Raw genomic sequence first — 22,533 nt, 5'->3', positions numbered from 1 at the left:
AGCAAGGAAAAATGTATAAATAAATAAATAATATAAAATACTAGAAAAAAAAATGAAGAAATAAAACAATAACGAAGCGTTGTAAACAAAGTTGCCCCAAGCATTGTGCAACACTGTTGATGAGGTGGCGTCGCGTTTTACAACACTGGCATAGGGCAACGATACTACTAACATTGTCTGATACGCCGGCAATTATCGCATAGCGATGCACTCTAATTGCAATATTTATTAGTTTTTTGTTGATTTTTTGTTGTCGCCACGACGACGACGACGAGGACGAGGAAGAAGCAGCAGCTGCAGCAGCATTCACCTCATCCATTAATATAATTTTGCAGCTTTAATCCCCCAACAACCATCATCATCCACCCATCGTCATCGTCACCATGGCGATGCCGTCGATCTCAACGATTGTGGGCGTGGCATTCTTGGCCTACATCATGCATTCCATTTATCAGATGTCGCAAATCTTTACAACGCTGCAGTGCAGCGATTCCCCCTGCTACACATCATTCTTGGCCAATCAACCGCCGATGCAACTGGCGCTCTTCAGTTCCCTGACACGCAATCCCATCGCCTCCGAGGTCCAGGATCTGTATAAGCAACAGCGTTTTGACTACACGCAACCCTTCGATCGCGACTTTGAGGTGAATGTGCCGCTCAAGACGCGTCGCAATGGCACCATGTACCTTCATGTGGTGCTCGCCCTGGATGGCGAACCTCTCGACTGGCGCACTCTGCGTCGCGATGGTCCCACGGTGGTGCACACTCTCAGCCTCTGCGATTACATGTTGCCACGCGCCGAGGCCTTCAATCTGCTCTCCGAGGCGTCGGGCGAGAAATCAAAGCCAACGGCTAAACCGACCAAGTCGGGAAAGAAGACAACTACATCGACGTCCAGCTCCGTCGATCTGCCCACCACACACATACGATCGGATGTCTATGTGTCGCTGTTGACCGACTTGTTCTCCGTTTCGCAAGCGGATGTGCCGCCCGAGATGGCGCCATTAATACGCATCAATCGCAAGCAACAAATCCTGCCAATACTGCAAACGGATACGTTCAACACCCGACTGAAGCATCTGCAGCCAGTGACCAGAAATACCACCGAATTCACATTTAGCTTCCATTACAAACCCGTCGGAGTGGGCAAACTGCGGCTACAGCTGCTCATGGAGCATGCCACACAAGCGCTGCTCGTCATTGGCTTTGCCACCAAGGACATCGATGAGGTGAAGGGCATCTTCTCCGACACGAATGTGTATCTGTTGTGCGGCACCATCTTTATCTCCAGCGTGCACGTAAGTAACTGACTGTAGTGGCTATTTTGTCAGCACATTTCTTAGCTCTATCTCAAGTAGTATTTGAGTTGAAAATGCTTAAACAGGCGGTCAGACAGAACGACGGATATACAAATGTGGATAAATCGACTCACTTATAATAATGAAATACTGTCAATAAATTTGTTAGGTCCATCTCATACACCATCTAAGATAGGCGGCCTTAAGCAGGCGAACAACCAGAACGTCGGATAAACAAAGCTAACTAAATCGACTTATCTATAACGCAGAAGAATTGACAGAAAGTGTCGATCCTTTGGCGCATATAGTTTACGGACCAAAGCTTCTTAAACATGCTGTCAGACAGAACGACGGATCGACAAATCCACGTTAACCGACTTATATATATAGCAAAAAAGTTAGCTTATAGTATACAAGCTGTAGCTTATCAAACATGCTGTTACAGACAACCACGGATGGAAAGAGCTAACTAAATCGACCTTTCTATCACACTGAAAAATAATAACAAATTTTAATCTCTAATTTAAACTAAACCTTATTGAATAGGTGGTCAGAAAGAACGACGAATGGAAAGAGCTAACTAAATCGACTTATCTATCACGCAAAAATATAATCACAAAGTTTAGTCTTTCGAGCGCATACAGTATTCAAACTAAACCTTATTACATAGACAGTCAGACAGAACGACGGATAGTCAAATCTGTGTTAAACGATACGATGTCAGCAAATTATTTAGCTCTAGCTCACATAGAATGACGATGAAACAAATCTACTTTAACCGAATTATGTATGGATTATATTGTATTGAAGCTGTAGCTTATTGAACATGCTGTCAGACAGAACGGCTGATATAATCAAAGCTTAGGAATAAAGAGCTCACCTCTGAAATCTTTGGCTGTACCAAAGTCAGCTATGAATCAGTAATACATTTCCTAAATTTAACATGTACCGTAACTCTTCAGTTTCTAATCCTTTGCTCTCTTTCGCCCTCATTCTTTGCAGATGCTCTTCGACTTTCTAAGCTTCAAGAACGACGTGGCCTTCTGGGCCAAGAAAACCTCCTACGAGGGTTTGTCCACACGCACGATACTCTGGCGCGCCTTCTCGCAGATCGTGATATTTATGTATCTGCTGGATGAGCAGACATCGTATCTGGTGCTTGTGCCTGTGGCCCTTGGCACCGTCATCGAGCTGTGGAAGTGCAAAAAGATACTGCGCATCGAGTTGACATTCAGCGGATTCATACGCCGCAAACTGGAGCAGGTGGATCGACGCAATGGCACAAATCCACCCGAGGAACCGGGCCAATTGGCTGAACAGCAGACACAGCAATTTGATCGCGAGGGAATGCGTTATCTCAGCTATCTGTTGTATCCATTATGCGTAGCCGGCGCCATCTACTCGTTGATCTATCAGCCACATCGCTCGTGGTACTCGTGGACCCTCAATTCGCTGGTGAATGGCGTCTATGCCTTTGGTTTCCTCTTCATGCTGCCGCAACTGTTTGTCAACTATAAACTGAAATCGGTTGCCGCGTTGCCTTGGCGTGCCTTCATGTATAAGGCATTTAATACGTTTATCGATGACTTTTTTGCATTCATCATCACAATGCCGACGGCGCATCGTGTCGCTTGTTTGCGCGATGACATCGTATTCCTCATATATCTGTATCAACGTTGGCTCTATCCCGTGGACAAGACACGTCTCGATACGGGAGTCGCCATCACCGAATCGCCTTCAGCTCCTGCTGCTCCCGCTGCTGCTGCAACTGCTTCAAGTGCTGGCGCTCGCAAGAAGCGCGATTGAAAAACGCTGGGGAAAAGTGTGTATCATCGTCTAGCCTCTAACATCCAACACATTCCGTCGATTTGTTTAGCAATTAGTCTCAACCATAGGCTGTAAATCCCCATAGCTCCCATTTGTAATGTAATTGTTTAATGTAGTAAATGCAAACGATTTTCCCCCACAAACATTTCTCAATTTCTTCTCCACAGAAGGGAGGGACAATTAACTCGGAGTCAACCTTTGACTCCACTTTAATTGAACGACTCAACAGTGCACAGCTGACTATTTTTATAGTCTAAGCAATCATTACAAAAGCAACAAAGAGAGAGAACGCCCTGTTCCGACTTACACTTTCGCCTCAATTTCGCTAGACAATTTAGGAGTTCACAAATCAATTCTACAATCTAAAATATATATTGATTAACTCAAAAGTTATAATAGAAATTAGTTTAATGTTATGCTCAAGGCATAAAGTACTCGTACCTATTGTTATAGGTTTTAGAACAGCAAAGTTAACCAATTTCCAAACCTAGTTTTGATTTCTATTGGATTTAAACGTAGATTAGTAAATTTCACTAATTTTAGGCATACTAAATTTTAAATTTGTAGCCCCTTTAAATCTTTACATAATCGATCTTGATTTTTGGCTGATTATTCTCAGATCACTTCCATCTGTGCTCAGCAAACTCTGAATTTGAGCTAGGCACATAATATTAGAAAGTGTTCTTTTTACTTATATAAGTATAAGATTTCCTCAAATCTATCTAAAATTTATTTCAAACTTTAATTGGACAATTCCCATTTCATTTATATTTAATCGGACAAATATTTAATGATTCTTGACAAATTATTTTATTTTTTATATTGAACAGCTTAAATGAGCAGACCAAGTATCTTCCAAATTGGTTACCTTTTTATTTATATTTTAACTTCTATCGGATCTTAAGTTATCTAACGTAGATCAGGAAATTTCACTAAATTTTCAATTTTGAATCCCTTTAAATCTTGCTTATGATCTCTTCAATAATACCAATCATAACTTGGTAACTTATTAATTGATGAAGAACTTACCATCACAATTCGCAGTACCAATTCAATGATGATTTGGATCCGGTGAATATGATGGAATTTTGTTATGAGATGGCAGCAAGATATTTTGTTTTAAATCAGGATAGCAGAAGGTTTATAGTTATGTGTATTAATGATGATTTTTTATTATTTCTAGCAGCTGGAGCTGGGACTGCTTTTTGTTGTAGTTTGTTTTGTTGCTAATGTTGATGTGGTTGTGTCTTGGGTGAATGTTGTTTGTATGTTGATGTTGTTTGTTGGTTTTGCTCGTGATATTGGCAAAAAAAATTATATAATTATGTATATATAGAGCATGTTGGGTAGCCTTAAACTATACTGCCGAAGGAAGGAAATAAGAGTTTTGCCGTGCGCACAACTGACTAAAAAAGAGGTAAACTCCCTCAGCATTTGCTTTTTTTCCGTTTAGCCATTGCGTATGCCCAGCGCCTGCTCCAACTCGGCGCGCTTCTGATTAACCTTGGTGAAGAAGTAGCGCGACACCGCCTCATGTGTCCACGGCTGATAATAGAACTCGGCACGTCGCTCCTCCTCGGGATTGCCAACCACATCGGTCATAAGCTGTGAAAAAAAAACACACACAGAATTATCAATTCGAAGCATTCAATAAAGACAATCTCAATAGTTACTTTTAAATCCCTAGTCTGACTGATGATCCAGCGATGGATAAACATTTGCGGATCCTTGGCAAAGCTGAGAAAGAATTCGCGGTTCGTTTTCATCTGATTAATGGTATCCACCGTCTCGTGTATCTTCATATCAAGACCCTGAATCTCCTGTTGACTCGCCGTGCTGGACAGAAAGTTGCTCATCTGTGTCTTCAACGTATCATCGACCTCCACATCGATGTCATAGCACGCCGTTTGTTTATTCTCCGCCCCACTCTCGATGAAATGATTGATAACAATCGGATCCGGGGGATGCAACAGCGGATTGAGTCTCTGTGGTATCTCGGCGAACTTCATGCGCTGACAACTGAAGATCTGCTCCAAATACTTGTCACAATTGATGTACTCGCGCTCATGTGCATCCTGCAGCTTGTGCGTCTTAATATATTGCCACAGCGCCGATATAATCACCGGTCGTGTTTGCGTATGCACGCCCAGCAATCGGGCGAGTCGTGGATCCAGTTTAAACTGCAACGGCTGATAATCCAGCAGCAGCAAGATGGTGCAACGCACATTGCGATCACCGGGTCGCTTCACCTGAAATCCATCCGTCTCCTGTGTGGTCAGCGTGCGATGCCATTCAACTAGATGATTATCGGGCCCATACAACTCTTTGTCCAACTCGATGACCAGCGACTTGAAGAACGACGAAAACTTGCGCTTCCCCTTTGTATTGGGATCCCCCTTGCCATCCTCCAGCAGACGTCCCTCCACACGCAATTCCCACGAGGCGACGGCGCCCTCATCGCCATCATTGCTGGGCTCCTTGCTCGGATAGAATGTATTCGAAATGAAAATGCGCAGTTTGCGTTTCTGTTTCATCGGACGCTTCAGTGCCTCCTGTATATCGAGACGTTTGCGCATTATCGTTGCATCCAGCTTGCGTTCGAATGTCAACAGATCCATATAGGCTTGCGATTCTGGAACCAAGTCCCGCACCTTTTGTGGCAATATTTTGTCAGCCAGCTTCTTCTTCTTCTTGGCGCCTGGCACAAAGTCGCCCGCTTTGTTGGGGCCACCGCCGGCAGCGCTATTGAGGCCGCTGCGCGCTTCGGCAGAACGTTTGCTACCACCGCCGCCGCCTCCACCGCCAGCACCTGCAGAGCCACTGCCGCGCAGTCCGCTTTGAAAGGTGGGCTGCGAGGCGCGCTGTAGTAGCGAGGGGCCGGGACCAACGGGTGCGGCAGCACTGCCCGGCACTGGTTGCGTTGTGTTCGGATGCAGCGGAAAGCCGCGAGGCTGCCAAACACACATACATTTACACCATATATTAAGTGGTCTTACAGTTACAGTTATAGTTACTTACCGGGAAAGTGGCGCCGGTGCCTGGCGGATAGGGACGCATGCCGGGGGCTTGTGGCGGTGGCTGGTAGCGCGATTGCACTGGCGCTTGGCCCGGCGCAAAGCGTTGCGACATTCTTACACTTTGTTTTGCCGAAAACCTTTACCCGTTTATTTTCACGCACACACTTTTCTTCGCGAATTTATTAGAACGCTGCGTCACAAAAAAAAAACGCGAACCGTCTCCGTAAAATGGCGTCGACACTGTGACCGTATTCTTCAATTTGGCGAAAATATACGCACTTGACGCGGCGCGAAAAATACCGAAGACGCTAACGCAAAACGGAGCAAGCGTTTAACGATAGCATATTCAATGAATTTAGTATGTTGTTGGCTCGCGAAGCAGCTATTGCTTTTATTTTTGGTTTACCACATAACAGTCAATAAATTAGCAATGATTCAAAATAAAAATATTACAACGAGTGCTAGCAACTGAGCGCAGCGTAAAATTGTTACGGACTGGTTGTCTTCCCTGGGGCCGTGCCGGCTGGCTCATCGGTACTCAGGTGGAGTCCCATCCCTGGCCCGCAGTCCGCACAATCGATAACTTCACCGATATTAACAGCTGTTTTTTTACAACAGAAAAACACATCACTAACAAAACAAAACAGCTGCCGCGCAATTGGAAAATTGCGCAAAAACAAAAGGAAATTCAAAACAAACTATTGACGACGATAAGTACAAAGAAAAAAAGAATAATAAACTACTCACTGATCCATTTTGTGTTTGAATAGGGCCTCAACTGGACCCCGGCGTACCCACCCTGCCTGAGATGGCCACATCGGCGCCATCTCCCTTTCGTTGGCCACCACCTCAGTGGCTGCTCCTCATCCGGCGTAGCGCTGTCGAATCCCCCTCCCCTCCATGCTGAGAAGACTCACACAACCATGTTCAACGTAAGTACTAATATATAATTCATGAATTTCTCTTAATATCTAACATTTAATTTATTTACAGGTATAATATTAATATATATTCGAATTTCATTACAGCTACACGGAACAGTATTTGAAGCAAAGGCAAATAAAACAAACAAGGCGGAACAACAAAGAGAATAAAAACGGAGTAGGGACAATTATATATGGTATGTAAAGATATCACAGATAGGTATATTTATGTATGTATGTATATAAATGAATGTATGTATATAAATGAATGTATGTTTGATTCGCTTAAATGTCTACCTTGACCTGCCTAAGAGCTCTTGAGGTTTGGTGAAGGGGCGATAGGTGATAATATAGATCATTCACGTATATTCTGTTTTTACAAATACAACTATACATTTGTATCTCCGTAGAGGCAAATGTCGATCTGGATGAATTTTTGTCCAACACCTACTCTGCCATTTTACAACAAAATATTGATTTATTTTACTTTAATTTGTACTCTACTTTAATTTATGTTTTTATTTAATTGCCTTTGGAATTTTAATTTACATTAATATGATTTTATAAGTTTTGTCTTTTAATATGTTTCTTATATTTTCTGCTAAATTACTAATATGTTTCTTTCTACAGTCTTCACTTCAATTTAATCTAATTTAAATATTGCTCTAGCCTTCAAAATTAAGTTTTTGTGGTTTAGTTTTCAGGTGAGTTATCAAATTATATTCTCTTTCTATATTTATTAATACTTCAATTTGGTTTCTTTTCAGGCTGAATTACGAATTCTTTGGAGTGAGAAATCTACGATCGCCGATGACGGTCGTCATCAGTCGGGAGTTGACGATGTCGCATTAAAATTGGACAGGGAACGGCTTGGCGCCGCCGCACTAACTCACTCGGACAGGCTCCTCCTCTTGCTCGTCGCTGGATGCGTCGTTCAGCGTTCGCTGTCCCACGCCGTCGATGGCGCTCCTGTCGTTAAAGCGTCGTGTGTCTCGCGGATGGTTGCCCGCACTTATCCAGCGGTGATTGTGGCCGCTGGTGTCGCTTGACCAAGTTCCTTCTCGCTCCCTCGCAGATGGTTTGCTCCAGGTGGAGTTGGGTCACGATCGACTGTCGCCCTCACACGATTAAGTAGCTGAAGATGCGATGCTCTGCTGCTGCGGGTTTTTCTCGGCTGCCGTCGCGGCCCGATTCGGAGTTGCTGGCGCTATCGTTGTTGTTGTTGCTGCTCGAAGAAAGCGACTCGCGCCTTTGTTGAACCGGACTTGAGCTTCTTGAGCGTGGAGTATTTGTTCTCGCCGGCCTTAATCTGAGCCTCACTGAGTATGTCCAGGCTGCTCTGGTTCTCCTCGATCTTGTGCGGCGCTATCTCTTTACTTATTTTAATACTTTCACGCACGTTGTTGCCGTTAATGGTTGTTTGTAATTGCTCACACTGTTGTTAGTTTACGATCTTGTAACGGAATTTCTTTTTATATACTAAACAAATCTTAAATTTTTGCGTAACTTCGTATTTAATATTTATTTTAGGGTGCAGCAAACACGTGGAGTAGAGTCTTCTCTTGCTTTTTCTCGACCGTCTCCAACCTTCATCCAAATTCAACTCCTCGAGCCAGAAAAATCCACCTTCTAACCTCTCATAAAAAAAAGTTGACCGTGCTTTTTCAACTCCTATTTAACAGGAGGAGCAATTTTCAAATTTCCCTCCCCTGGAGTTGCCATTTCATCTCTCCGATACATCGCCTTGCGATATATCGATAACCCCCCCCAACATTGCTGGCACAAACGATATCCCAAAACGTAACAATACCCCCCCCTAGATCGTTTGTGACCAGCCGGCATCTATTGCAGCGCCCAACGTAGGCTACACCCACGACACTAATTGAAACAGATATAGAGGAACGGATCACCAACACTACATCCGGCAGGCGGTAAGTCGAGCTCACTATAATCGTATATCCTTGCTGTGAAAGACTCCTAACGATCTTCCTTGCAGGTCCTCTAATTCATAGGCGTTGCTACCTATACCTCGAACGACCCGGCATTTTACAAACTTCTTTGCAAACTTCGCGTTGAATGCTTTGCCGAAGTTGCTAAGTGCGAAGTTTCGCCTCCAGACTTCTTGTCCTGGCGTCAGGAGAAGTTGCCGTGCACGCTGATCATAGCGCTGACGACTGCGTTCATAGGCCTTGTGGAGATGCTCCTTCACTTGACTTCGGATGATGGCCAGTCTATCCCGGGCTTCTAGGTCGGTGATAGCATGATCCGACAGTGATCTCAGCTTCCTGGCCAACTTGTATTGGTGTCCGTTCAAATACATGTGTTGGCCGAACACAGCGAAAAACGGCGTCACTCCAGTAGCGCTATGGACTGCGTTGCGTATCGCTACCTCGATTTCCGGTAGGTAAGCATCCCATTCCCGGTGGTCGTTTTCCAAATACGCTCTTATGCCAGATATTACAGTCCGGTTTACGCGTTCAGCGGCATTACTTTGGGGCGAATACACAGGCGTGCGCATATGGGTGATTCCAAAGCCTTTGACCATCGTCTCAAAGGATTTGGAAATGAATTGCCGTCCGTTGTCAGAGTGTATCACCTCCGGTACTCCGAATTTGAAGAATACTTCGTGAACTAGGAAGTCCACGACATCCGCAGCCGAAGCGTCTCTCATCGCCTTCAAGAAGGTGAACTTGGAAAAATGATCTACGACTATGAAGATCCAAGCGTGCCCACGTTTGGATCGTGGATATTTCCCCAAAAAGTCTATATATAGCTTCTGGAATGGGCGATCGGTGAGCATTTCCTTTCCAATGCCGGCCTGCGTTGAGTAATTCAATGCTTTTGTCTCCTTACAGGTAGCACATCCTCGTACGAAATCCTGTACTTGTACCGCCATGCCAGGCCAGTAAAAATGCCTCCTCAGTGCATGCAAAGTTTTCGCCACCCCGCCGTGAGCTGACGTCTCGTCCGAGTGCGCCTTCTGGATCAATCCCGCCGTCAGTGAATCGGGTATCCACAGCTTCCAGCTCGACTGGGTCGTTCCATCGTCAACCGACTCCTCCGTCACTCTCTTAAACAGCATGCCACTCTGTACTTTCACGTCTGGCAACCGATGTTGTTGGCTGGTGACCTCGTTGACCAGCTGTTTATAGTCGGTTGACTCGAACTCCGTCGTCTCCATCCCAAGAAGATCCTCCGGCGTCACAATTAACTCCTCTACGCTTCTCGACAAAGTATCCGCAACGACATTCTCAGTCCCCTTTCGAAACTGCATCGTGAACGGAAAAGCCTGGAGTTCCAGTGACCATCTGGCCAGTCTCCCTGTCAAGTCCTTGAGACTCATGAGCCATTGGAGGCTTGCGTGGTCGGTGATCACGGTGAATGGCATCATTTCAACATACGGCCTAAATCGGTGAATGGCCAACTTCGCTGCCAAGCACTCCTTTTCAGTCACCGTATAGTTGACTTGGTGCCGGTTCAATTTGGCCGAAAAGAACGCGATCGGCCTTTCCTGCTGTTCCTCGTCCAATTGGAACAAAACAGCTCCGACTCCGAAATTCGATGCGTCACACTGGATGTAGAAAGGCTTCTTAAAGTCGGCGTGCACCAACACAGGAGCCGTGGTAAGGGCCTTCTTCAATTTATCCACAGCATCAATAGCTTCTTCACTCAGCTGAAACTTCCCACTCCTTTTCTTTAGAGAATTCGTCAGTGGTACTGAGATCTCTGCGAAGTTCTTAATGAATCTCCGATACCAGCCAGCCGTACCCAAGAAGCTACGCAGTTCCTTGACCGTTCTTGGAGCAGGGATGTTATTTATGGCCTCCACTCTGCTCGGATCCATCCGCAAAGTGCCTCCACCTATGATGAAACCTAAATAGTTGAGGTTCCTAAAGCAGAACTTTGATTTGGCCATGCCAATGGTGAGATTCGCCTTCTTCAAACATTCCGCCACTAGTTTTAAATATTTTAGGTGTGTGTCGAAATCCGCCGAGATGATTAACAAATCGTCCAAGTACACGAATACATTGGACCTTAGGGACGTCGGGATTACTTTGTCCATGAGTCGGCAAAGTTGCTGTGCTGCGTTGCATAATCCGAAGGGCATGTGGCGGAATTGGTACAGCGGTCGTCCCGGAACTGTGAAAGCTGTATAAGCTCTACTGCTTTCCTCCAGCTCGATTTGCCAGAAAGCAAACTTCAAATCGACACTTGAGATGAAGTGCGTCTCGTCGATCCGCGAGAGAATGCCTTCGATGCATGGAAGGGGGTACGCATCTTTCACCGTCACGCTGTTCAGCTTCCGAGCGTCTAAACAAAATCGATTCTTGCCGGGCTTCATGACGACCGTCGTCCTATTGCTCCATGGACTGTTGCTCTCTTCGATGATGCCCAACTGAAGCATCTTATCAACCTCCTTCCACACGATCTCCTGTTTTGCTGGGGATAGAGGGAAATGTCGGTCCTTCACGGGTTCGGTTCCTTCACTTAGCTGTATCCGATGCTGCAACAGAGGAGTCTTACCCAATCCATGAATTTCAAATTGGAGAAATTCGCTTTTCACGGCTTCCAACTGACTCCTCTGCATCTCTTCCAGGTCCCACATCTCCGGATCAGACTCGACAACATCTTCGCCTCGGTAATAATCCACTTCCACAGTGGCTACTTCCGACACATCTCGGGGTGACTCTCGGTGGTCCAATCCTCCAAACAAATTCGGAGCGATGTTGAACGCTCTCCAGAAATCGATGCCCAAATAAATCTCCTGCTTTAAATCGGGGCACATGAAGAAAGTTATTTGCTCCGACTTGTCCCCATACGACACCGGCAGATTAATTCGTCCTAGGATCGGTCGGCTGGCTCCTGCAGCAGTAGTGACCATGGACGCGTACGGCTGAACCTTCCAGTTCATCTTACTGGCCAGCTCTCGGCATCCTCGCCCCATCAGACTAACGGATGCGCCAGAGTCCAGAAGGCCTTTGAAAACTTGTCCACCGATGACGACGTCTACAAAAACTCGGGGATCGGTGTTCTCCACTCTACGAACTGCTTCCACCACTTGCCTCTTCGTTATCCTTCGTCGACGAAAACGAGCGCGTGCCCTTATGACGCGTTTCGTGGCCAGTGTCATCCCTTCACACTGCCGCTCACCAAAAATTCTACTTCGGGCCGACATGTATGCCCGAACACGTTCTCCATATGGCAAGCCTCTTAGTGTTCTTCCTCTCACTAAGGTGTTCTTTTCTTCTTCATTCACCAAATTTCTCCTTAACCTACTTGTAACCATACTAAACTTATGTTCTCTATTCGCAGTCGCATCCTCTACTTGCTCCTGTTGGCACGCCACTCCGGCTTCTGCTCGGGTCTCGCCTCCGAACGCGTCTGCCCCGGCTTCATCGCGTTCGCCCAGGTGTTTCCCGGACAATTTACGCATTGCGGGCTAAAAGTGTCAGGTTTGCCACACCTGAAGCAAAAAATGGTCCTCGTCCCGGACATACAATCCCGGAAACTATGACCAGGTTGCCGGCAGTTCCAGCAGATCCGCTTACTCGTCTCGCGGGTCTTCGCTGCCACCTCTTCCACTTCCGGGGATGGACTCTCGTCGCGCTGAGGTGGGACTTCAACCTCGTAAACTGACGGTTTGACCCCCTGCGGATATCTGGTTTGCTGTCCTTGTGATGAGCGTCCTCGACGGCTCATGTATCGCTCCACTTCGATACATTCTTGGCGCAACTCGTCCACCGTAAGAACATCCATTGCATACACATATCGGGCCAAGCCTTCCTTTAACCCGCGCTTTATAATTTTCACTAGTTCACGGTCTCGGAGAGGTTTCTGGAATCGTGAAGCTAGCCGCCGCATGTGGTGGATGTAGTCGTCTACACCTTCGCTAGACTGCTGTTCCCTCTGCAGTAGCTCCTGCATGAGGTCATGCTCGGTCTGGTAGCCCCGAAACCGGTCCAACATAGCTTGACGCAATTGAGTCCAGCTATCTACTCTCGAGTGCCTCACGTGCATCCAGTACCACTCCCTGGCTCTGCCCTCCAATAGAACATGGAAGTCGCGTAGCACTTCCCTCCATGGGCATTGGTATTGTCTCTGCAAGAACTCGATGCGGAAGACAAAATCCTCCACAGCGTGAGTGGAATCGGCACCATCGAACCGCACGTTCCAGCGTTCCAGCTTCAGGTAAGTGCGGTCCCTCGACGACTCAGTTACCATACCTAATTCGGTCCTTCCGTCTCCAGCATCTGACCGCATGTTGTCGTGGGGATTCCGCCAGTTCCTTGCGTGCGGATCGTACACTTCCTCAGGGCTCGTTAAATAATCTGGACGCGGCAACGGTCCGCGCATGGTCTGCACCGGCGGTTCCGGCTCATTTTTGTGGACCTTCGGGATTGCTCCTGTCCCTGCCATCGATTTTTGCTGCGTAAAGACGGGTTGACTGCCACTACTACCGTCCCTCTGCGGTCGGGTGGTCTCCTGCATCAGCTTCACCAACTCCATGAAGCCTGCGCGAATTTCATCGCGTATCGATGCCGCAATACCCTCCTGTAGTGAACTCCTGTAGGTCGCGTGGGCCTGTGCGAGAGCTGCACTTATCGTCGACTTGAGGACTGAGTCCGTCGGTTCCGGAGGATAGATATGTCGGCCCGTATCCGCCGAGTTGCTGGCAGTTGTGGCTCCCATGCCGGATGCTACTGCCGGTGGTCGAGTACCCGGTTGCAAAGCCTCTTGCTCCAACCCTACAAGTGCCTCAGCCGATGGAAATTGTACTTCCGGGAATCCACGAAAGTTCATCGGAGTCCTCGCCATACCTCCCACTAGATGCGGCAGGTTCCCCGGTGCTCCATCTGTTTCGCGACCCTCCGACATTACTATTTCCCTATTAATCTACTGCTATATAAGAAAACGATACCTATCAAAACAAACTCCTATAATAAATAAATAAACACCAAAAACAAACACGTACCGGAATAAATAAATAAATAACTCAAACAACAACAAAATTTTCCTTCTATAACATTAACGAACGGAAGGGAGAGAAAAACTTCACACTACGACCTAACCAACGCTTTACTACGCACAATTCAAACAATGGACAAACACTTAAGCACTAATCAGATGCTCTATCCATCACTCTCGTGATGGATGGCATCCAAGGAGCGCTACCTGAGATCTATTTTGATTCCGTCTCGCTTTTGAGCACGTTTGGTGTCCGCTGTGTGGCAGGTGCGGCGCAGAATCGATCCTGTATCGACCTGGGTCACCTGTCGCCTATGCTGATACTGGAGCATCAGGCCAGCACACATCCAAGCGTCACTCAAAATGAGACAGAACAAATAGTAGACATAAACAACGAAGAGAAACTACAGAGAAACTTAGAGACAACAATGCTAACCTAATATCACAATTTTATCACAGTCTTTGTTCGTTGCTGCCACCAGGCTACGATGACGCGTTGCAAACTCTCTACTTCCTCGTAAGAGTGACACACGCACATCAACAAAATGAACAAACACTGCAACAAAAAATGACATTAAGACTTGGATCCTGTCACCGAATGAAATCCTGCTCAGAGCTGCGCAATTATGGGTGACTACATCGCACCACATAAGTCATCAGATGAACACAATTCCACTCAACAAAAGGACATACACTACATCGATGGAACTATCTTTTTTTTTTTTTTTATTTTTTTGAATTCAAGTTTCAAAATTTGGGCGCCATATTGTTACGGACTGGTTGTCTTCCCTGGGGCCGTGCCGGCTGGCTCATCGGTACTCAGGTGGAGTCCCATCCCTGGCCCGCAGTCCGCACAATCGATAACTTCACCGATATTAACAGCTGTTTTTTTACAACAGAAAAACACATCACTAACAAAACAAAACAGCTGCCGCGCAATTGGAAAATTGCGCAAAAACAAAAGGAAATTCAAAACAAACTATTGACGACGATAAGTACAAAGAAAAAAAGAATAATAAACTACTCACTGATCCATTTTGTGTTTGAATAGGGCCTCAACTGGACCCCGGCGTACCCACCCTGCCTGAGATGGCCACATCGGCGCCATCTCCCTTTCGTTGGCCACCACCTCAGTGGCTGCTCCTCATCCGGCGTAGCGCTGTCGAATCCCCCTCCCCTCCATGCTGAGAAGACTCACACAACCATGTTCAACGTAAGTACTAATATATAATTCATGAATTTCTCTTAATATCTAACATTTAATTTATTTACAGGTATAATATTAATATATATTCGAATTTCATTACAGCTACACGGAACAGTATTTGAAGCAAAGGCAAATAAAACAAACAAGGCGGAACAACAAAGAGAATAAAAACGGAGTAGGGACAATTATATATGGTATGTAAAGATATCACAGATAGGTATATTTATGTATGTATGTATATAAATGAATGTATGTATATAAATGAATGTATGTTTGATTCGCTTAAATGTCTACCTTGACCTGCCTAAGAGCTCTTGAGGTTTGGTGAAGGGGCGATAGGTGATAATATAGATCATTCACGTATATTCTGTTTTTACAAATACAACTATACATTTGTATCTCCGTAGAGGCAAATGTCGATCTGGATGAATTTTTGTCCAACACCTACTCTGCCATTTTACAACAAAATATTGATTTATTTTACTTTAATTTGTACTCTACTTTAATTTATGTTTTTATTTAATTGCCTTTGGAATTTTAATTTACATTAATATGATTTTATAAGTTTTGTCTTTTAATATGTTTCTTATATTTTCTGCTAAATTACTAATATGTTTCTTTCTACAGTCTTCACTTCAATTTAATCTAATTTAAATATTGCTCTAGCCTTCAAAATTAAGTTTTTGTGGTTTAGTTTTCAGGTGAGTTATCAAATTATATTCTCTTTCTATATTTATTAATACTTCAATTTGGTTTCTTTTCAGGCTGAATTACGAATTCTTTGGAGTGAGAAATCTACGATCGCCGATGACGGTCGTCATCAGTCGGGAGTTGACGATGTCGCATTAAAATTGGACAGGGAACGGCTTGGCGCCGCCGCACTAACTCACTCGGACAGGCTCCTCCTCTTGCTCGTCGCTGGATGCGTCGTTCAGCGTTCGCTGTCCCACGCCGTCGATGGCGCTCCTGTCGTTAAAGCGTCGTGTGTCTCGCGGATGGTTGCCCGCACTTATCCAGCGGTGATTGTGGCCGCTGGTGTCGCTTGACCAAGTTCCTTCTCGCTCCCTCGCAGATGGTTTGCTCCAGGTGGAGTTGGGTCACGATCGACTGTCGCCCTCACACGATTAAGTAGCTGAAGATGCGATGCTCTGCTGCTGCGGGTTTTTCTCGGCTGCCGTCGCGGCCCGATTCGGAGTTGCTGGCGCTATCGTTGTTGTTGTTGCTGCTCGAAGAAAGCGACTCGCGCCTTTGTTGAACCGGACTTGAGCTTCTTGAGCGTGGAGTATTTGTTCTCGCCGGCCTTAATCTGAGCCTCACTGAGTATGTCCAGGCTGCTCTGGTTCTCCTCGATCTTGTGCGGCGCTATCTCTTTACTTATTTTAATACTTTCACGCACGTTGTTGCCGTTAATGGTTGTTTGTAATTGCTCACACTGTTGTTAGTTTACGATCTTGTAACGGAATTTCTTTTTATATACTAAACAAATCTTAAATTTTTGCGTAACTTCGTATTTAATATTTATTTTAGGGTGCAGCAAACACGTGGAGTAGAGTCTTCTCTTGCTTTTTCTCGACCGTCTCCAACCTTCATCCAAATTCAACTCCTCGAGCCAGAAAAATCCACCTTCTAACCTCTCATAAAAAAAAGTTGACCGTGCTTTTTCAACTCCTATTTAACAGGAGGAGCAATTTTCAAATTTCCCTCCCCTGGAGTTGCCATTTCATCTCTCCGATACATCGCCTTGCGATATATCGATAACCCCCCCCCAACATTGCTGGCACAAACGATATCCCAAAACGTAACAAAATAAAACGAACTCAATTCGATAACAACTCGACAATAAACGATAACAAATCGATACCACAATCAGTTGTGCTTTGTAGCAAGCGGTCACATTAAACGACGTGACAAACAAAAATAAAAAACGCTTTGCTTTTCACAACACGCAGCCAAACATTTGAATTATTTGCTCTAATTGTGTGAATTAAACTACAACGCCATCGCCATGAACGACGAGGAGTGGCCTTCACTCTTGGACAATCTGCAAAACAAACGCCCTGACGCCCTGGCCGAGATACTCTACGAGCTGAACACACAATCAGCACCGCCGCCAATTCTCGAAACATTGCTTCAATTACAGCCTATTTACGATTGCGCAAAAGTTGGCGAGGATAACGCAAACCTGGCCATAGATATTGTGCGCGGCTGTCTTTTAGATCTTGAGCCCAGTGTACACGATGTCAAGTTCCCTGAGCTGGTGAGCAAAGCGGTGAAGCATCCCAATGCCGCAATGCGTGGCATTGTTTTGGTTTATGTGCTTAACCAGCTCAGCCTGGAGGGCTCACCAAAGCGCCCGTCCAACAAGCTGATACTCCTGGTGCTTGATGAGCTACAGCAGAAGGAGACTACATCGAGTGCCGAAGTCACGGAAATCCTCTCAATTAGGAGACATCATTGGTCCAAAGAGAGCGAGGTGTTGGATGGACTGGTGAATCTGTTAAAACAGAACGAAGTGGTCCGTTGTCGTGTCTACGAATTGGGTGTCCAATTGGCCAGAAAGAGTCCGCACGATCTTAGCGTCGTTGAGTTCATATTGGATGCGGCGCTCGCCGAAGTGTCCAGCGATGATGTGCTCCTAGTGTCCAGTGTTATGGAGATTTTGGTGCAATTGGCCGAGCAGAATCACGGCCTAAGCTATATGGAACGTCGTGGTGTGCTCGAGATAATTAGCAAGCAAGTGGAGAACTATCGCGACAGTCCGCTCAGCAATCTTATGCTGCCCGGCATCATGAAATTCTTTGGCAAAGTGGCTGCAGTGCAGCCGCAAAAGGTCATCCAGGGCTATCCGGACATGTTGAGCTGCCTATTCCAGTTGCTGTTGAGCGAAGAGAATCCCATGCTGCCCATTGCCATGGACACCTTGGCCAATCTCTTATGTACGCTGCAGGGCAAGACATTGATGCAGTCGCAACTGCAGCCGGTGCTCGCAAAAGTGTTCGGCGCCTACGGAGAGTATTTGCAGCGTTTGCCGCCGCCACTCAAGATTCGTTTGCTCGAATCCCTGGAATCTATCTTCTTCCCACACAGCAATCCCAGCAATGAGCTAATGTAAGTTTGAAATGTCTTCAGTCTTATAAAATTGTTCTTCTGTCAGTTCGTTTGTTTGGCTAGCTTGATCAAAATAACTTGTTGGCCACGCTCCCAGAGTTTCCAATCTTTTCAATATTGTTTTTTAAATCAGCCACGCGCCTCTGCAAAATGCAAATATTGTTTATTGAACTTCAGCTTAAAAGTACTTTTAAAGTATTTCACTTAGTCCAAATTATTGCTATGTTTGAATATTATTTTATAGGCTCCATCTGTTTAGGCGGCTGTATCCCAGAAACTGTTTAAAAGCTATAGGTACGAAACTTTTATATACTTCCTATACTTTCTGGTATCCATGGGGTAGAAGCTTATAATGACTGTGCACCTCCAGAAAATCTATGTAACTGGCAAAAGGAAGCATTTCCGTGCCCACAAAGTATATATTATCTTGATCAGCGTCAGCAGCCGAGAATGTTTTCAATATTCACATAATTTAGAATACTTTTCTTACTTTTTTTTTCCTTAAATGAACATTGCTCTAAAAATATCCATCTAAAATTTAACAGCTAAACTAATGCGTTTTCGTGATTTTGTTGTAGTTCCCTGCTGGGCGGCTGGTATGAAATCATCGCTGGTGGCCAGCAGATCGATCATCTGATGAAGCTACTCAATACGCCATTCGCCGATCTGCAAGTCACCGCCTTGGCCTTTCTGAATAAGATTTGCGAGTACGATTGGGGCGTCAAGGCGGTGCAACAGACAGCGGGCGCCATTGAGTTTCTGCTGTCGCGTCAACAGCAGCTGGACAGAGAAGTCAAGTTAATCAAGTGGCTGGTGGTGGAGAAGCTTTCATTGAGCGCAGAGCTCTCGCCAAGCGATATTGTCCGTTTCACCGCCTACGTTAAGGAGGGACCAGATTATATGCCCACTGAAGTCAATATCGCCACCGAGGGTAGCAATTAGTATTTTACTATAAGGAATGACGGCATTTAGCTGATAAGCTTTTATTTTTTTTCTGGTTATTTGTTATTATTACATTACAAATAAAATTAACGATTTATAGATCACATCACAGTCACACACCTTCAGCACGCACTACAGATAGCTCATGTGTCGATGGGACATGTGTTTGCGTCCCGATCCGCCACCAAAGCCGCCAATGCCACCGCCACCACCACCGCCACCTCCTCCAGCGCCGCCTCCCATATGGGCCAGACTCACACTCAGGCCGGACTCGTAAGCGGTTTGGGTCTGGGAACGCGTCTCATTGTTGCCCAACGAGCAGCTGGGCAACGTGTGGCAATAGCGACGCAACTGCTGTTTAAATGCCGCCGTTGTCAGCGTATAGAGAACTGGATTGAGTGCCGAATTTACGGGCAGTACCAACACTGCCAGCCAGGCATACAAATCGGGCGATATAACACAACCTAGAAGAGTGCGGCATGAGTGAGTAAAAGAAGGAGAAGGAGAAATAGAAAGAGACGTAAGACAAGAACTCACCGGATAGAGCAGCAATCTTGACCACTATGATGGGCAGCCAACAGGCGCAATCGGTGGTCACAATGATGGCGAAGCTGCAAGGATGAAATATTTTGCATTTAATAATAGTTTGTAACTCTCATCTTGCAACTCACCGTGTTGCCACGACGCTCTCGCGCCCGCTGTGCGTGCTACGCATGCCACCGCCAGAGTCACGTATCGCTTGCAACATGCGAACATACGAGAACAGAATGAACACCAGCGACATCGTGTTGATGCAGATGAACAACAGCGCCGAGTACTCCCAACCCTGTCAAGATACAACACATTAAATACTATTTAGTATTTATAGTATTTTACATTTATTTAGTTGTCATTACTCTCAGTAATTAACCTTTTTTATTTATATACATTTTCGTAGCAATGTTGCATTTAAATAAGTTGGACTGTTTAGCGTTCACTATAAATTGTTATTATTATTATACCCGCTACACAGAGAAGCTAGATTTTCGGTAAATACAATAAAAATTGTAGTATTTATGATTTCAGAGAATTTGGTTGCGATCGGATAAAACTTGAAGAAGTTATTAATGAAATGATTTTGTTAGGGGGTATTTACTAAAGGTTTAAGTTGCTTAGGCTGACAATTTGGTATATTCTGCTCTCTACGGTATATTTTATATGCAGTACACTCGAGCTTTCTTACTTTTTATGTTTGTATTCTTAATTACAACATAATATTAAATGTAATTAAATTTCGGAATAAACTCTTAATTTGGCAGATTTTAATATATGTTTTTTTTATGTTGTTGTCATTATAAATGTATATAGGGAATTCTCTGAGGGATGTCGCCTGTGACCATCTTTACAGTGTCCAAAAAAAAAACAAGTAAGAAAGCTACAGTCGAGTGTACTCGACTGTGAGATACCCGCTACCCATTTTGAAAAAAAATGGTTCACTTGGTTCAAGGGGTATTCTATTGCAATTTATAGTTTAATATGCCGTCCGCTTACCTTGGCGTAAGGATCGTGTATGTGGAGTGAGAGGCAGACACCATTGTTCCCATAAAAATGTTCGCCAAAATAATCGTTGGGCATCAATGGAGCGGCAGCCAGGATAAAACTCATGCCCCAAACGAGCAGCAGACGCAGTACAATGCTGCAAGTAACAGTAACGGTAAATTCAAATGTTAGACAAGCCTTCTGATTTCTAAAGTGAGGTTAGGGTTTCATAAAGTGAGGTTATGATCATAAGAGAAAATATCGTAAAGCCTAATAGTTATAATATACGATGTCATTTAATTGTAATTTGTTTCTTCTCAAGCAAACATAGCGCTTCAGCTTACCGAAACTTCTCAGCATCTCGTGGCTTTAAAGGTCGCGTCACAGACATCAAACGATCCCAAGTGACGAGTGTAAGCAGCAGCGTCGACGACTGGCAACTGAACGTGCTCAGAAAGCCTAAAGAAGCAAAAAACAAAGGGAAGGGGAAGGGTTGACATTGAAATGAAGCGAGAGTGTGGAAAGTGCGGCTTACCCGCGAAGGCGCAAAGTCCGCTGTGACGCCAGGATTCCTCGTGTCGAATGTACTGGCCACGAAAGTTGATGTCTGCACATGCGATTAGCGTCAGGTAGATGCCCATGAGGAAGTCACTGGCCGCCAGGTGGCGCAAGTAAAGCGAATGCTCGACATTGCTTCGCGACTTGTAGAAATAGCGACCCAGCAGCACCAGCAAATTGCCCACCACGGCAATGGAGGCCATGACCCAGACACTGAAAAAGCGGCAAAGCAAATAAAATCAGAGGAAGAGAAAGTCAAGGGGAGTGTGTTTGTGCGAAAGGAGCAAAAGAGCTAGACACAGAGATTAAAACTAGAATATTTATAAGATAACTTGCCAGTGCAAACGGCAGCTTTGCTTGAGATTTTATTTGAAATACGGCTAAAATATATCTTACAACTAAAACTGGTTCGGATCTTCGCTTGATAGACGTGCTATGCTACGGTTTGGGTCTGCGCTAAGCACTGATTGAAATACGTGTTAAAGCAAGGTTTGTGTCTTAAGTTTAGAAGTAAAAGAAAATTAACTAAAGAGCTAGACACTGAAGTGAAAACTATTCTAACCCGAATCCTAAACAACTTGAATATTAATTAGATAAGTTAGTTAAGTTAGATTCATTATGAAATACTGCTAAACTATATTTTACAACTAAAACTGGTTTGGATCTTCGCTAAACTCTCCCTGATAGATGTACTATGCTACGGTTTGGGTCTGCGCTAAGCACTGGTGGAAATATGTGATAAGGTATGTCGTAAATTATGACATTTTAATATAAAATAAAAAAACAAGTGTACTAGAAAGAATAATTAATTTAATTTAGAGTTGACAATTGATTATTAAATTCTCTTTGAATTTTTTTTATAGTAACATAAAGTTTATGGATCTTTAGAGATACTTTCTAATTATATTATTCATTTATATATACAATTTATATATTAAGTTTGTAGCAGGTCAAACATATCGCAATAATAATAATATTTGAGTGCAAATGCTTGGGTAATTCAAACAATACTATTCTTTTATGAAGCCAGTAAGTTTGCTCAGCCGAAATCTAGCAGGGAATTAACTAAATTGTCAGCACTGCTTAGACAATGGCGCACTGTATGCACATGGAATGCCAATTGCCATAAATTCGGGCAATTAAAGCAAATTTAAGTAGCTGCCCCAACA

At 44.7% G+C, this 22,533-nt stretch overlaps 4 protein-coding genes and 1 long non-coding RNA gene across 7 annotated transcripts in view; 3 read left to right on the top strand and 2 right to left on the bottom strand.

Moving 5' to 3' along the window:
- Positions 1 to 158: 158 nt before the first annotated feature.
- On the top strand, positions 159 to 3,281 carry LOC117576570 (lipid scramblase CLPTM1L). Its single transcript, XM_034261426.2, has 2 exons — positions 159 to 1,298; positions 2,301 to 3,281. The coding sequence occupies exons 1-2, from the start codon at positions 384 to 386 to the stop codon at positions 3,102 to 3,104; spliced, it is 1,719 nt and encodes a 572-aa protein (XP_034117317.1). The 5' UTR covers positions 159 to 383; the 3' UTR covers positions 3,105 to 3,281.
- Positions 3,282 to 4,265: 984 nt separating this feature from the next.
- On the bottom strand, positions 4,266 to 6,388 carry LOC117566615 (brahma-associated protein of 60 kDa). The gene is made up of 3 exons (XM_034246193.2): positions 6,144 to 6,388; positions 4,799 to 6,076; positions 4,266 to 4,730 (listed from the first exon to the last, which is right to left on the bottom strand). The coding sequence occupies exons 1-3, from the start codon at positions 6,252 to 6,254 to the stop codon at positions 4,575 to 4,577; spliced, it is 1,545 nt and encodes a 514-aa protein (XP_034102084.1). The 5' UTR covers positions 6,255 to 6,388; the 3' UTR covers positions 4,266 to 4,574.
- Positions 6,389 to 14,906: 8,518 nt separating this feature from the next.
- LOC117574505 (uncharacterized) lies at positions 14,907 to 16,740 on the top strand. 2 transcript variants are annotated; one of them, XR_007955650.1, is made up of 5 exons: positions 14,907 to 15,026; positions 15,083 to 15,244; positions 15,306 to 15,432; positions 15,866 to 15,939; positions 16,003 to 16,740. It is a non-coding gene; the product is annotated as an uncharacterized LOC117574505 (long non-coding RNA). The 2 variants fall into 2 exon arrangements; XR_007955652.1 differs by lacking the exon at positions 14,907 to 15,026 and having other exon boundaries at positions 15,098 to 15,244; positions 15,341 to 15,432.
- Positions 16,741 to 17,113: 373 nt separating this feature from the next.
- LOC117566721 (26S proteasome non-ATPase regulatory subunit 5) lies at positions 17,114 to 19,392 on the top strand. The gene is made up of 2 exons (XM_034246299.2): positions 17,114 to 18,346; positions 18,925 to 19,392. The coding sequence occupies exons 1-2, from the start codon at positions 17,244 to 17,246 to the stop codon at positions 19,286 to 19,288; spliced, it is 1,467 nt and encodes a 488-aa protein (XP_034102190.1). The 5' UTR covers positions 17,114 to 17,243; the 3' UTR covers positions 19,289 to 19,392.
- Positions 19,393 to 19,420: 28 nt separating this feature from the next.
- LOC117566037 (relaxin receptor 2) overlaps positions 19,421 to 22,533 on the bottom strand; it is a 41,347-nt gene continuing 38,234 nt past the window's right edge. For both annotated transcript variants that reach the window (XM_034245489.2, XM_052008293.1), the window contains 6 exons: positions 21,342 to 21,577; positions 21,151 to 21,265; positions 20,819 to 20,963; positions 19,960 to 20,114; positions 19,826 to 19,899; positions 19,421 to 19,752 (listed from right to left, as the gene is read on the bottom strand). In XM_034245489.2, coding sequence (XP_034101380.2) covers positions 19,421 to 19,752; positions 19,826 to 19,899; positions 19,960 to 20,114; positions 20,819 to 20,963; positions 21,151 to 21,265; positions 21,342 to 21,577 — 1,057 coding nt within the window. The remainder of the gene's footprint in view (positions 19,753 to 19,825; positions 19,900 to 19,959; positions 20,115 to 20,818; positions 20,964 to 21,150; positions 21,266 to 21,341; positions 21,578 to 22,533) is intronic.

The sequence above is a fragment of the Drosophila albomicans genome, chromosome X (genome assembly GCF_009650485.2).
Source record: "Drosophila albomicans strain 15112-1751.03 chromosome X, ASM965048v2, whole genome shotgun sequence".
Taxonomy (NCBI): Eukaryota; Metazoa; Arthropoda; class Insecta; order Diptera; family Drosophilidae; genus Drosophila; species Drosophila albomicans.
Note: the sequence above shows the minus strand (reverse complement) of the source record. Positions and strands in the feature narration are given on the sequence as shown.

Bases quoted from the DNA above. Each gene is read 5' to 3' on its own strand.
- LOC117566615 (XM_034246193.2), bottom strand. From the start codon at position 6,254: ATGTCGCAACGCTTTGCGCCGGGCCAAGCGCCAGTGCAATCGCGCTAC. The intron at 6,077-6,143 runs GTAAGTAACTAT...TGTGTTTGGCAG, and splicing joins GCACCGGCGCCACTTTCCCG to CCTCGCGGCTTTCCGCTGCA. The intron at 4,731-4,798 runs GTAACTATTGAG...TTTTTTTCACAG, and splicing joins GTCAGACTAGGGATTTAAAA to CTTATGACCGATGTGGTTGG.
- LOC117576570 (XM_034261426.2), top strand. From the start codon at position 384: ATGGCGATGCCGTCGATCTCAACGATTGTGGGCGTGGCATTCTTGGCC. The intron at 1,299-2,300 runs GTAAGTAACTGA...CATTCTTTGCAG, and splicing joins TCTTTATCTCCAGCGTGCAC to ATGCTCTTCGACTTTCTAAG.
- LOC117566721 (XM_034246299.2), top strand. From the start codon at position 17,244: ATGAACGACGAGGAGTGGCCTTCACTCTTGGACAATCTGCAAAACAAA. The intron at 18,347-18,924 runs GTAAGTTTGAAA...ATTTTGTTGTAG, and splicing joins AATCCCAGCAATGAGCTAAT to TTCCCTGCTGGGCGGCTGGT.